General features: G+C 44.0%; 1 protein-coding gene across 2 annotated transcripts in view; it reads right to left on the reverse strand.

Moving 5' to 3' along the window:
• Positions 1 to 1,666: 1,666 nt before the first annotated feature.
• The window catches only part of PRX (periaxin), a 213,346-nt gene continuing 201,080 nt past the window's right edge, over positions 1,667 to 13,932 (reverse strand). For both annotated transcript variants that reach the window (XM_069644486.1, XM_069644485.1), the window contains one exon: positions 1,667 to 13,268. In XM_069644486.1, the coding sequence (XP_069500587.1) occupies positions 6,567 to 13,268 (6,702 nt within the window). In that variant the 3' untranslated portion in view covers positions 1,667 to 6,566. The remainder of the gene's footprint in view (positions 13,269 to 13,932) is intronic.

Below are 13,932 nucleotides of genomic sequence, written 5' to 3' on the forward strand. Positions count from 1 at the left end.
TGAGATAGAGCAACAAAAACTAACTACGCCACTGCGCCACCCCCACCCCATATGAAAGAACAAAAATATCATTAAGGGTGGATGGCTCATTTGGTGCCTGGTGCCCACCCCAACAGAAAGACACAACCACTAGCAACACAGCCGCACTGCAACAGAAAACATGGGAAATTAATATCAGGGAAAAGTCGCCTCCTTCCCTTTCTCACCCAGAATAAGAGACTTAAGGAACCCAACGGATAATGTAAATTGTACTACTCAGGATGGCTGTGGACTCCCCTTGAGCATGGCTACACATCTTATCCAGAGAAACTGGGGCTCTCCAACGTAAAGGGGGCCTTCCCACCCACAGACCTGTCTAATCAGAGCAGTTCCTTGGTGCTGCACAATCAGAGCAGCCCCTTGGTGCCGTGCAGCAGGCTGCGTTATTCGCTTTCCCCTATAATGCTAAAGCACATTGGAGACTCACTATTATCAGAATTAGGGAATGTTCCTTTAATAACTCCCAAGGCACGAGATCTGAAATTGAAGATAAGAGTGGGTACAGAGCTACATGTTTGGAATCACACCCCACTGAGACCTATTCCTTTTTCAATTTTCTCTTCAATACCCTCTTGGCAAAAAATTACAAAAACTACACCGAGAAGCCTTCCTGTGAAATTCACATGATGCAAAGCCAAACCCTCTGAACACTCAACGTTGGATCATGTGGACAATGATATCCCACCTGAAATGGATTGACGTAGCTGAAGCACAGGTTTCCTGTCGCTGGTCTCTATGAGAAATCACTGCCCCCTTCGCTCTACACAAGTGGCTCATTTGGAGAGCAATTATAAAAAACAATGAGACATTGCAAATAACATATCTGCAGACTAGGACTGATATTTTCCTACGTGACCTACACGACCAGGCCCATGATCAGTTATCTTTCGTGGATGTCTCCCTGTTGGGACAGCTTTACATTCATATCTACCCATGGAAGCATCGGAAGAATATTGGTCGCCGGTGTCAGATTCTTCAGTATGCCCCCATGCCTCCTTACTCTGTCCCCTCACCCACCTGCAAAGAGACCTCAGGCTGCCATTGATAGTGTCAGGAAGTGCTTGGCCATAAAGACAAAAATGTACAAAAGAAATGGACAATGGTGTTTGCTTGCAATGTCAACAGGGCCAATTAGTGAATAAATAATAAAATAATAATAATAATAATAATAATAATAATAATAATAATAATAATAATAATAATAATAGGCTCAGTTAATCACATTTCTTTGGATCCATGGAGTGTTTCTCTTGATGTACCTGTGTGCAGGGCTCTCATGTTTCCCTGTTCCATGCATGAGGAACGCATCCAGTTAAATTTTTTTCTTGACATTTTGGGAATAGTAGTTTTGTTTTTTGCATTTTAATTTGGGACTACAAATCCCAGAATTCTAAGGAAAAACTGAATTGGGTGCCTTGCTCATGCATAGAAGTGGAAGGGTCGCGAGCTCTGAGATGTGTACATTATTTTGCACAGTTTGTCTTTGGATGTTCTCTGATTTCAATTACCCCCTGTTAATGCTTTGCTCTGAACACAGTTTTCTTGAAATTCACTGCAGAATTGCGAACCACATTTCAAAATATTTACTAGTTTTAGACACCAACAATGAATCCAACACAGGGGAGAATCAGGAAAAAAAATCATTTAATGACAAATAAACTTTTACAGGAGAAAGACGTGTGTACACAATATTACTGAGAAAGGTGGACTTCAAATATTTATATCAACAAGGAAAAAAATTATACAAGGCAATTCTTTAGTACAATAACTTCTTATTTTCCAGTATCTTTACACAACTTCAAATTAATAAAGTAGCAAATCAAAAAGAAAATATGAAAGAAGACAAAGTTAAGGGAATGAAACTGAATTCAACACTGTTTGAGATAAATTTGGTACTTGTTACGCTTACATAATTAATGTCTCTCTCTCTGTATGGTTTTGTTAATAAATATAATTCTCTGTACAATAAGCGTGTGCAGGTTATTCACCATTTCCCTACAGCACAGGGAGAACTTGGGTTGTACTGTAGGTATGGATTGTAAAGATCAACATGATTGCTTTCCGATCGCTAATAGACTATATTTCCTCCTAACTCAAGAGTCATTTTAATTCAATTTCAGATCCTCTTCTGGCAGGTGTCAGCCTTATGGAGTCATTCTGAAACAATTGGCACTGACTGGCATCCTGGTTGGCTCTTTAATGTATGAAATCCATTATTGACCAAATAAGGCGCCTTATTGGTAGCCCCAACATGATTTAGAGTCAGCCCGCCTGGATTCTAGTATAATCTTGGGAAAACCATGTTCTCCTCCACCCATCATATCTTATAACTGTAAATTGGGACTGCTCTGAAGCAGAGACAACTTCACACAATGAAAGCCAAATGAAGAATGCTATATTATTCTCTAGACAGTCTTCCTCCAAGGTCCAGGCCAAGGCCCTCCTTATATATCCACCGGTCCATCAAGGGTAACTTGGGATCGCTCTCAGTAGGACAGAAAACAGCCAATTAAAGGTGAATTATCCTAGAGTTTCCAGAATCAATGCCAAGGGTTGTGCATAGTGCACTTCTCCTGGAATGTATAGGAACTACACCTGATTTTTATTGTAATCACTTTAATCTTAACATTGATTCTTCAGTGTTCCTGAAATGAATCCACATTTTCTTTTTCCAAGAGGGTATTTTAGGCCCAGCTCCCAACCTTCAGTTTTCAGTAAGTCTTTGGTGGCCCAATTGCGGATGTGCTGGGCTTGCAGCCACGCCCCCCACTCACACATACTTTTCGGCCTTATTCCACCTGAAGCGAAACTTTTTGGGCAATGGTGGGGCAATGTCTGTTGAAAAATATTATAAAAAGGAGACCCCTTGACAGATGCATTTGTAATGAACAAATCATGTAAATTGGACAGTGGTCCTTCCCCTAGATGAATTCCCCCCAAAATTAAAGTTTTGTGCTGGCCTGTAGAACACTTCACATGCTGTTCCTAGGCTCGGCGCATAACAATGTACAGTGCCCTCCAAAGTGCACCTATCACATACGCCCCAATCCTCCATGCACAAATAGAGGGACAGTCCAGTACTCACTTCAAAAACACCAACATGTGATTATGTTTGGAACAATCAGTGTTTTAAAGTATGATACTACTTATGGTATTCATGGAGATCAAGCCAACGTCTCAGAAAATCAAGCAAAAGAGTAAAATGGTAGAAAGACTCTATGTTTAAAAGCAAATGTAACCTATAATGTTGGCTACTTGCCCTCATCCTCGTGTTTTACCTTCATGCAGCAGCCTGAACAGTGAGATGGTGATCTCACTCCCTGGGCAAACTCTACACATATTTTCTGGAATACTCTAAGAGATTTTAAGGTCGGTATTTAGAGTCTATTTCAATGCCTTTTTTAAAAAGTGGCCATCATGTCTTCAAGAAAATATTATGAGATAAGAGACCTGTCAAAGGATGATGAGCCGGGCTATGTGCAAGTGGAGCATTCCAAGCCTCTGGGGGAAATCATGATCATTGGCACACTCGCAGTCCTCTTCAATAGGTGACGGAGACGCATCCAGCGCCTCTGAATTGCTTTTTAAGATTCCCGCTTTGAACAAAAGTGGTGGACCATAGAAACATTGGGAGGTTATCCAAAAGGCCAGCACCTATGACAGCCAAGTAGGGCTCAGCTGCAGTGTGGCACTTGAAACCGAAATTGGGGCTGACTCTGCATGATTGGCCATCAACGGCTTGTGGGCAATCTTCGCTTTCCCCTACATTCCTGTTGGTCTTTGGCAGGGATAATGGGAAACACATGGTAGTCCAACTAGAATACCAAAAGAATAAAAGAATGCGTGCCATTGGGACTTCCAAGTAGCAGAAAACTACCATCATGCTCTGTAGGATTTTGGATAAAGTGTGATATCCATCAATGATTAGGAGAATACTTATTCAGCTACTGGGCAGGGCCAGGGAAAGTGTCTCTTTTTTATCTGCATTCTGGACTTCCACCAAGATGAAAAATGTGGGTCCCTACAAAGTCTCGATAGGCCGTCAACTCTTCAGGAAGGCCTTCACTCATCGAAACCTACTCTTCATTCACTAGAGACTATATGTGCTTGAATGACGCGGTGTTGCAAGAAACGGATCATGCGTCTGGAAATGATAGAGTTGTCCTAAAAAATAAGGGCACAGGTTTCAAGTCAGAGCCTCTTGTTAAAGAGATCTTGATGTCCTGGAAGCCATGTCTGATCCTGGGTCAAATCCGTATCCTATTGGGCTGGAGTTTAAACTGAGAGTGCCCAGAGGAGAGAGTCAGTGTGGAAAAGAGGGCCCCGATGTTCTCTGCCTGTATGCTGTGGGCTCTTGGTATACAAAGGCGTGTGTCTAATCAAATATGGAGTGAGGTCTAAGGCACAGTCTTAAGAGACTAATGGCCTGGTTACGACTATGGCATAAATGAAAAAACAGGCGGTAATGGAAATAATGTCTCTTGTTTTGGTTCGCCTGATTATGACTGTAAAACGGCTTGCATGCTATGGTAGTATTACCTCCCAAATAATGCTGCCACCGGAATTACCGCAGGCGGTAGTGCCTCCATTCCCTAATGAAGTGGAAAGGGACTTCAGAATATGGAATAATGGAAACTCACAATTGGGCAGACATGCTACTCTTACCACCCGTGGCCACCGCAATTCTGTTGGCCCCTCTTAGTACTACTGAGACGGGGGAACAGATAAATAGAGGACCTAGGCCTTACCTTACTTGTGTGGGCGAATAGTCAAGCATGCACAAAAGGACGGTCTGCAATGCTGTAAATGGGGACGTTGAAATGTGAACCATTGGCTCCAATGCTGTAAACGATCAAATGGATTTTTGAATTTCCCTCCAGCCATTGCAACGTTTCACTGCCTGCCTATCAGCTCAGTTGCTCTTAGCAGTGATTAGGTGAAAGATCATTTAAAGACTTCACTATACTTTCAGATGGTTTCATGTTAAATTTGTTGTTGACGGCAGACAAAGAACGTATATACAGGGTGTACAAACTATGTGAAAGTCTTCAAAAAGGTTAATTGATAGTCGTTTAATAATTAAATACGTTTAAAATGAAATAAAATGTACATCTCCAGGTCGGCCGTCCCCTGCCGCCTCCATCTAGGGACGAAACAGGTTAGAAGGGTAAAAAAAGACTAGCCTGTGCGCATGCTGCTTTGCGTGCTTTACGCAATACAGGAAGAAGCACTGGCGTGCAAGGGGCAGGGTCACAGTGCCACCTCCGCACGTCCACACAGTGCCAGCAGGGGGGTGGCAGGCCCTTACAGGTGACATTGTTTGTTCTGTTTTTTTAATAGAACGTCAGTGTACTGTAGCTGAAAACAATGTCTTCGCGAGCCCAAGATTTGGACATCTCTAAATACCAATACAGAAAGTAGGGAACTAGTGAACATTGGTTTAATACCCTGAACGCTAAAACTGAAAAAAGTACCTTTTCAAAAAGTATTTAATTAATTCAGAGTTCTGAAATGGAACTAGTTTCTCCAGTTGTTTTTATATAGTGCATCATACTGGTCATTAATCTGTCTGAACTAACCCCAGTTTACACTGGTAACACAACTATGGCACAGCTAGAGGCAGTGATTGGCCAAGGATGAGCACACAGTCAAATAGGAAGCTCTGATTAGAATGTAGGTCTCTTGTTTCCATAACCAACAATATCCCTGGACCACATGATTTCTCTGGGTTACCGCACCATTCCTTTAAATTAGCCACTTGCATTTTTTGAAGTGTTCTAGGCCCAACTATGGTAAACCAATTGCAGGGCATCATGGGGTAAAAAGAGCACTGCCTCATTTAAATCATTTATTCATCCCAGGATGCATCACTGGCCCCTTCTCCTGTGTTGTTCTCAATGGTTCTCACCATCTGAGGTGTAGTGTGGGTTGGTTGGAGCGACTGACATCTCTGGGTGGAAGCAGCTTTTTATTACTACTTTCAAGCTACACGTCTTTGGTAATCTAACAGTGAGAGAGGGAGGGGAAATGAGTAGTCAAAATAAATATCTCTAAGTGTTCTTGACCATCTGACTCGTTCACCTGCAGCGCTAAAAACAATGCTGCACCTAGAACTGGGCAACGCCATGTGCTACTCTGCAGGGCCCAGGATTACTTTATTAAAATAGTTACAAAATATGTACAAATCGGTGCAGCTTATCTACTTGTCACATTCCTGCTCATGGTGTGTTTGCTCCAAAGGAATGATGAGTAGGATGACCTCCACAAGGAAAGCAGCCATAGCACATTGCATATACAACTGGGAAGGCCATGGCCGCTAACGGACAAGGTGCCAGGGGAGCATGGGCGATGCCATCGGAGACTGGTCCAGAAAAACGGTGGTTTCCAAGATCTGTTCCCTTGTTATGCTAGACTCCGGCGTTCCTTTCGTAAGCAGGCTATCCAGAGATTGCAACAGTGATGGCAATGATGGCAGCCACACATGGCTGGTGTCTTTTTAATGGTGAGTCTTTTCTGCCTTCTAATGCTCAAATAACTGTTGATGTTTCTGGCCCCGTTTCTGTCTTGACGCGTTTGGTTTGCGTCACCCGTAAGATGCTCCCCCCTTCTTCTGTGATGATATGCTCTTCTGAAGTGTGCTCCTGGTACGTGTTGAAGCCTACCTGTGGCAGGCTGATCTTAAAGCCTGACGATTCCTCCTCGTCTGCTGTTTCTTGCTCGGGTGTCATCTCCAGCATGCCCTGGGATTTTGGACTCAGAGAAATCTTTGGGAATTTGAATCTAGCTACCTTCTCTTTGCTGTCACCTTCTGCCACCTCATAAGTTGCCACTTGGCTGGTTTCAGGCTGGGACGTCCCCCCACTATGATCAACAATATACTCCCCTCTGGATTTACTGGAAAAGAACCCTAGTGAGATTTTTGCTTTGCTTGACTTTGCCTCTGACTCTCCTTCCTTTTCCATTGAAGCCATTTCAGTCCTTGCAGATGAGGCCACTATGTTGGTGGACCCATCCACGTCCTCATTCCTATCAGTCTTCTTCTTGAAGCCTGAAAAGGACATTTTAGGAGGCTTGAACTTGGCTGCCTTGATGGCGGCAAAGGCACTGCCATGGCCTTCATCCTTCAATGCAGGCTCTTCCGTCTTGACTAGCTTCAAGTTCATTTCTGAATCCTGTTCTTTGGTTTTATAGGGGGAAGAAAATTCCAATTTTGGAAATTTCAGCTTTCCGAGTTTTACCCTGCTGTCTTGTGATCCATTCTCGAGCGACAGCTCGTGGTCTCCATTGAGATGCGTTGATGTTCCAGATCGTGGGGAGCCATTCACATTGACATCCAGAGAATCTGTTTTGGAATTGGAAAACCCAAGTCTAGGAAATTTCATTTTGGACCCCTTACTATCACCATCTTCCTTCGTGGGAGACTCAAAGTCACCGTTTACATCTGCCCCTTTCTGTTTGGAGTGAGACCGACCAAAGGATGGCTTCTTCTTTATCTTGGGGAGCTTTATCTTGACATCTGTGCTTGGTGCCTCAATTTCCAAAGTTCCAGTTTTAGAATCAACGTCTGATTCCAAGAGACCAGAAGAAGCTTCGGACCCCTTCTCTTTGGATTTCACCATCACAAATACTGCCTTCTTCACTTTTGGCATTTTCCCCTTTACTTCTTGCTTTTCAGTTTCGTGCTCGGCACTGCCAGGCTTCAAGTCTATACCACGGTGACCTTTAACATCAGGAATCTTGGCTTCTGTTTTGACTTTTGGTTCTGACACATCTGATTCACCTTCCAGCCCAACACTGGGCAAACTGATTCCAAACTTGGGTAGCTTTACCTGATACCTTTTCCCTGTATCATCATCTTCCCCCGCGTCAGAATCTTTCTTGTCGACCTTTACCTTGGTAGGAGAAGGGACTGAGCCCTTCTCTTTGGAAGTACTGTGCACCCCCATAGCACTATCCACTTCATATTCCCCATGAGCTTTGATTTTGGGGCCAGAAAATTCCACATCTGGCATTTTGAAGTGGGACCTCATTCCCTCCATCTCCTCTGCATGGAAGTCTGCCTTATTCCCTAGTGAGATGTTCATGTCATCATCAGACTTGCCCCTCCAACCCGAAATGCCAATCGAGGGCACTTTCACATGCGGCATTTTCATATCTGATAACCCCAGGTCTACCTCGAGGTCACCAATACCTGCAGTTTTTGGACTCTGTGTCTTGGGAGATTTTAACTTTGCATTAGCCTTGAAATCAGCTCCTGGGTGGCCATCAATTACTTTCCCTTCACCGTCTGTGAATCCAATATCAGGGAGGGTGAGTTTGGGCATCCTCATTTTCATTTCTCCCTCCTCTTCGGTTGGATGTAGCGGCTGCATATCAATATCTTGTTCTTTGGTCTCTCCCCCACCCATTGAAATACCAACTGTCGGAACCTTAAATTTAAACTTCCCACCATGTGTGTCCAGGTCTTGTGACTTTAGATTGGTTGCTACTCCCTTAATTTTGACCCCACCTTCTACACCACTTTCTACACCCCCTTCATTGTCTTCTGTTTTTCCCTTCAGAGAACCAAGTTGGAGCTTGGGCATTTTTATTTTAACCCCTTTGATCGCCCCTTCATTTTGTTCACCTTCATAGCCTTTGACTTCAGAACCTGATCCACCAAATTTTGGCATTTTCATTTTGGGCATCTTAAATTTAAAATCAGTTCCTTCAACATCAGGGCCGCTCAGTTCAACATCGGGCACTTTCATTTGGAAGCTTGTTTTCCCAAGTTCAGGATGTACAGAGACATTTTCATCTTTGCCTAAGCTGATATCCAGCTCTAGCTCAGGAGCTTTGATGTGGGGGGTGGGAATCTTAGGCAGCTCCACTGAGGGTAATGTGAACTTTCCATTCACATCATCGCCTCTGATTTCAAAGCCCTCCGTTCCGAAATTTGCATCTGCAAAGGGGATGTCTTCCTCAGCTGTCCGGAGCTTGGGCATAGAAATATCAAGTGTAGGCATTCTAATTTTGGATCCCTTTAATGTTGCAGTCTCATCTTCTAGTTCACCTTCATTCCCTTCACTATCCAATCTGATCTTCTGACCTTTGAGGGCAATGGTGAGGGCTTTCTCTTTTTTGCCTGGGAGTAAGTGTAGCTCTGCTTCCTTTCCAGTTTCATCAGTGCCCAGTCCCCTCCCTCTCAGATCAGGCAAGCCAAACGTTGGCAACTCCACATTGGGAATATGCATTTTAATGTCTGACCTTTGCAAATCTACCTCGCCCTTGCCCTCACGCTCCAATAAAGTGCCCACCTTAGGTTTCGGTAGGCTGAGATCAAGGTCTACGCTGGGTGCTGAAATGTTAAGGGATGGCATTTTCAAGTTCCCTTTGTATTCTTCCATGTCGCCCCCAGAAACTTCCATGGCCGATTTAGGCATGGATAGTTCAACATCAGATTTTATGCTTGGGGCAGAAATTTCCAAGGAGGGCATTTTTAAATGGCTGGCCTTTACATTAATCTCTCCACTACCTCTTCCCCCTGTTGCCTCAGGTAAAGCAATATCAGCCGCAAGCTCTGCTGTCCCTTCCTTGCTTCCAAATTTAGGAAGTGAGATTTTGGGCATTTTCATGTGGAAGTCGGGGCCATGGAGGTCGTCTTCGAAACCTTTGGAATCCAGATCAGCTTGCAGTTTAAGGTCACTTCCTTGGGCTTTAGTCTTAGGGGAGGTCATCTTAAACTTTGGCATTTTCATGAACGATATTTTTCCTTTCCCCTCTGGGCTATCAATATCCTGCTCTGATTCCTGGACATCCACTTTCCCTTTCTTTAATTTCACATTAATTTCCGGAGCAGTGACCGCACCCTCCACCTTACCCCCAGAAATGTCAACTTCTTTTTTGGACATGTTAAATGATGGCATTTTGAACTTTGGCATTTTCATCTTCCCTTCCTTACCTTTCAGTTTACCATCTGTTCCACTGACCTCAATGCCACCATGTGGAATGTCAGCACTCACTCCAGCTTTAGCTTTTGCTGCTGCCTTTGAACTTTCCAGGTCCATGTCCACCTCCCCTTCTATACTCTTCACCCCCACATTTGGCAATGAGAATTTGGGCATTTCCAGCTGCACATCTGGGACATCAATACTAATTGAAGGAGCCCTTATATCTCCAGCACTGTGGAGTTCTGCTTCCCCAGCCACATGGTCATCACTTTTACCCAAATGAATGTCAAGATCTACTTGAGGAAGTTTAACTGCTGGTAACATAATCATGCCCTCTGAGTGACCTAATTCTTCTTTAGATCCCGATATATCAATTTGTCCTTTCGGGGGCTTAATGTCTGCCTTGGGACTAGGTTGGGAAACGTCTACAGAGCTCTCCAAGTCAAGTTTTGCTTTTGGGAAAGATATCCCAAATTTGGGCATTTTTAACCTGGATCCTTTTGCTGTAACATCTGGGCTGTCTGCTTCTAGCTCTGCATGTGGGGCTTTCATGTGCCCCTCTCCTTTTTTGGACTTCCCAGACATACCAAATTTTGGAAGGGAGAATTTGTGGGATTTCCATTTCCCCTCAGTTTCGCCAGACACGTCCAATGCCAGATCTGCCTGCTCTGATGTCCCCACTGTGCCCTTAGGCAACTCTGCATCAATATCCACATCAGGCAGTTTGGGGGATGAGATTTCAAGAGAAGGAAGTTTCACAGAAGGCAGTTTCAGTTTTGTTTCTAAACTCAGTTCGTCATGTGCCGGTTTTACTTCTGGAAGCTTTTTGTCCCCTTTAACCTTTAGCCCAGGGCCTCCAAGTTCAACTTCACCCTCTTGTGCATGTTTACCTTCTCCGAATGAAAGGCCAACTTTGGGCAGAGTGATCCCCCCACCTATCCCTGTAAAATCAGCCCCCTTAGCAGCTGCACCATCGTGTGGTGCCTTCAAGTTAACACTGAACGTTGGAGAAGCTACATCAAGTTCTATGTCCACATCCTTCTCCTGGCCACGAAATGTTGGAAGAGACACCGCTGGCATTTTCCACTTGGTGTCTGGTTCTGCAATGCCATGATCAGCCATTTCAGCTTTTTCCTGGACAGCAAGATCTACTTTGGGCATATCTATGGAAAGTGAGGGCATTTTAACTGATGGGAAGCTTATTTTTGATTCAGACCTTTCCATTTCTAATCCATGACTTTTCAATGGGACATCTACTTTAGGAGGTTTTGTCCCTGTTTTTGGCTGCCCTGTGGCTAAGTCTACTTCAGCTTTTGGAGAGGGAAGGTCTATTTCCACAGATTTTATCTTCGGAACAGAAATGTCCACCTTTGGGATAGACATCTTGCCAGCATTCATTTCCAAGTCGCTATCTTTCAACCCTGGATCTAGCTTTGGCGTTTTAATAATTGCTCCAATTTTAGGGAGTGAAACATGGACATCTGTTTGATGCCCTTCTAGCTCTGCTGAGGTGTGAAATTTTGGGAGGGACACAGATGGCATTTTAAATTTAATTTCGGAACCATCAGTACATTGTGAGTCATTTGATTTCCACTCTCCACCACCCGCATGCCCTGAAACTTCAAGTTTGGCCCTTGGCATTTCGATATCTGGAATTTCAGGGGCAGAAATGTCAATTGAAGGCATTTTTATTGAAGGAAACCTGACTTTCCCCTCAGCAGCCACTTCGGGCTCTTTTGTTTTCATTTCTACTGGTGGAGCAGAGACATCATGTTTTTCTTTACTTAACGAGAGCCCGAAGCTTGGCATTTTGATCTTATGACCTTTTGCTTTGATATCTGGGCATTCGGCTTCCACTTTTCCACCTTTGGCGAGTTTCACTTCTCCCTGCACTTTTGAGGACTCTGTGTCTAAGTGGCTTTCTTTAACCTTAGCCCCAAATTTTGGGAGAGAAATCTTTGGCATTTTTATGGTCACATCTGGGATATCAATAGTGGGCTCAGAAGGTTGGCCAACATGACCTTGGGAGCTATCAACTTCAAGTTTTCCCTTTGGGAGAGTTATGTCCACATCTAGCTTTGGTGCTGAGATGTCAAGGGATGGCATCTTCATTCCAGTATTAAATTTTCCATCCGGGATATCAGCATCAATCTTTGCTTTTGTCACAGAGACAGTCATCTCACCTTCTGATTTGTCTTTAGGTAAAGAAATTCCAATTTTTGGGGTCTTCATTTCAGGCATTTTGAACTTTCCCTCTGCTGTTCCTACTTCAATATCGCTAGCATCTCGGTCTCGGGAAACGTCCAGCTCAACTTTGGGTATCTTACCCGAGACACCAAATTTAGGCATTTGTATTTGGAATCCTTCTCCCTTTGTGCTTACATCTTTGGGCTCAACGTCTCCGACTCTAGCATCGACCCCCCCCTTTAACTTTGGCATGCTAAGCTCCATGTCTACCGTTGGTGCTGCTAGTTCAACCGATGGAAGTTTTATTCCAATCTTTGGTTTTTCTTCAAGGCCTTCAATGGTGACACCAGATCCCTCTACTTCACCTTCTAGGCCGGGTAGGGAGAGCCCAACTTTGGGCATCCTTAGCTTGCTTTCTGGGCTCTCTCCTCCAACCTCAACTTTAGCTACTAGCCTGGGTGTTTTGATCTCCACATCCGGAATCTGGGAAAGGGATCCAAATGCAGACCCTTTCACTTGAAAGCCTTCTCCTTTGCTAGACACATCCAGTCCTTCAGCTTTAGCATCTGTTTTTCCTGTGGGTAGAGAGATATCCAGTTCCACTTGGGGAGCTTTACATTTGATGTCCTCCTTGACTTCCACGTCTGCTTTTGACACAGAAACCTTTTTTGACTTTGAGAGGCTGATCCCAAACCTGGGAGCTTTCACTTTAACTTTGCCTTCTGCATCAAGTCCTTTGGAATCCACTTTGGCTCCAGGCAATGATGCAGCCTTTTTTCCGTCAGATCCGTGAGTCTCTAGAGCGAGGCTTTCCATTGCTGCTGCTTCCTTCACCCTCATTCTGGGGAGCTTAAGTTTCATTCCCTTTGCGTCAGAAGAAGAACGTTTCACTTTGAGGTCTGGGCTCTCCCCAGCGGCTTCAGTTGCTGGCTGGCCTTTTGCTTTCCTGAACCTTCCAAACCTCGGTAGCGAAAACTCAACATCAACGGGCGCAATGTCAATCTTCCCGGCCGATATCTCCCCATCTACCTCTTCTGCTTCCCCCAAGGAGCCTTCGCCAGAAACCTTCACATGGCTCTTCGCCTTCTTCACAGGTGTGAGGTTTTTCACAGTCTGTTCAAATAAACAAGAGAACTAGATTTTAGTTGGTGCTCAGTCATAGAAGGCATGCACGAGAGAATACACTTTACATCATTTTTTCTTTGTGCCCTTTTACTTAACCCCTTAAGTGCCAAGGACGAGTATCCTTGTCGTTTTCGCATAGAGTTACATAATAGCCTGGCACTTAAGTTAAGCATATTTATGAGTACACAGAAGGATTGCTCGTCTCATCTCTCTCTCAGACCTCAAGTCCCCGCTAAGCTTGCAGGTGGCAGAGATTAGGTCGTTCATTATTAGATGCCTTTCTCCTGCCAGTCCCGCTTTTGGCATGATACCAATAACTTAAGTTTATACTCTTGGCGTAGGCTTTATTCGATTTATAATCATAAAAGCATTGCGGTTTATACAGAGCTTGCTGCCACAGTCGCAGCACGCTGTTTATGACAAGTGTATTTATTGTTATGTATTTATTTTTTAAATGTATAAAGCACACAAACAGCCCTTAGGCATCGAGGTCAAGTTACATATGATGAGCTTAGTTGCATGAGACATGACATTTTGCATCATTGCAAACATAATACATACATTGCAGGCAGGCATATTGATAACGTTGTATACAGATAGCGCATAGTCAGGATTAGGTGAAGAGCAGAGTTTTGATAGCTTTGCGGAAGGC

Source organism: Ambystoma mexicanum, chromosome 2p (assembly GCF_040938575.1).
Source record: "Ambystoma mexicanum isolate Mex_15411 chromosome 2p, UKY_AmexF1_1, whole genome shotgun sequence".
NCBI classification, from domain to species: Eukaryota; Metazoa; Chordata; class Amphibia; order Caudata; family Ambystomatidae; genus Ambystoma; species Ambystoma mexicanum.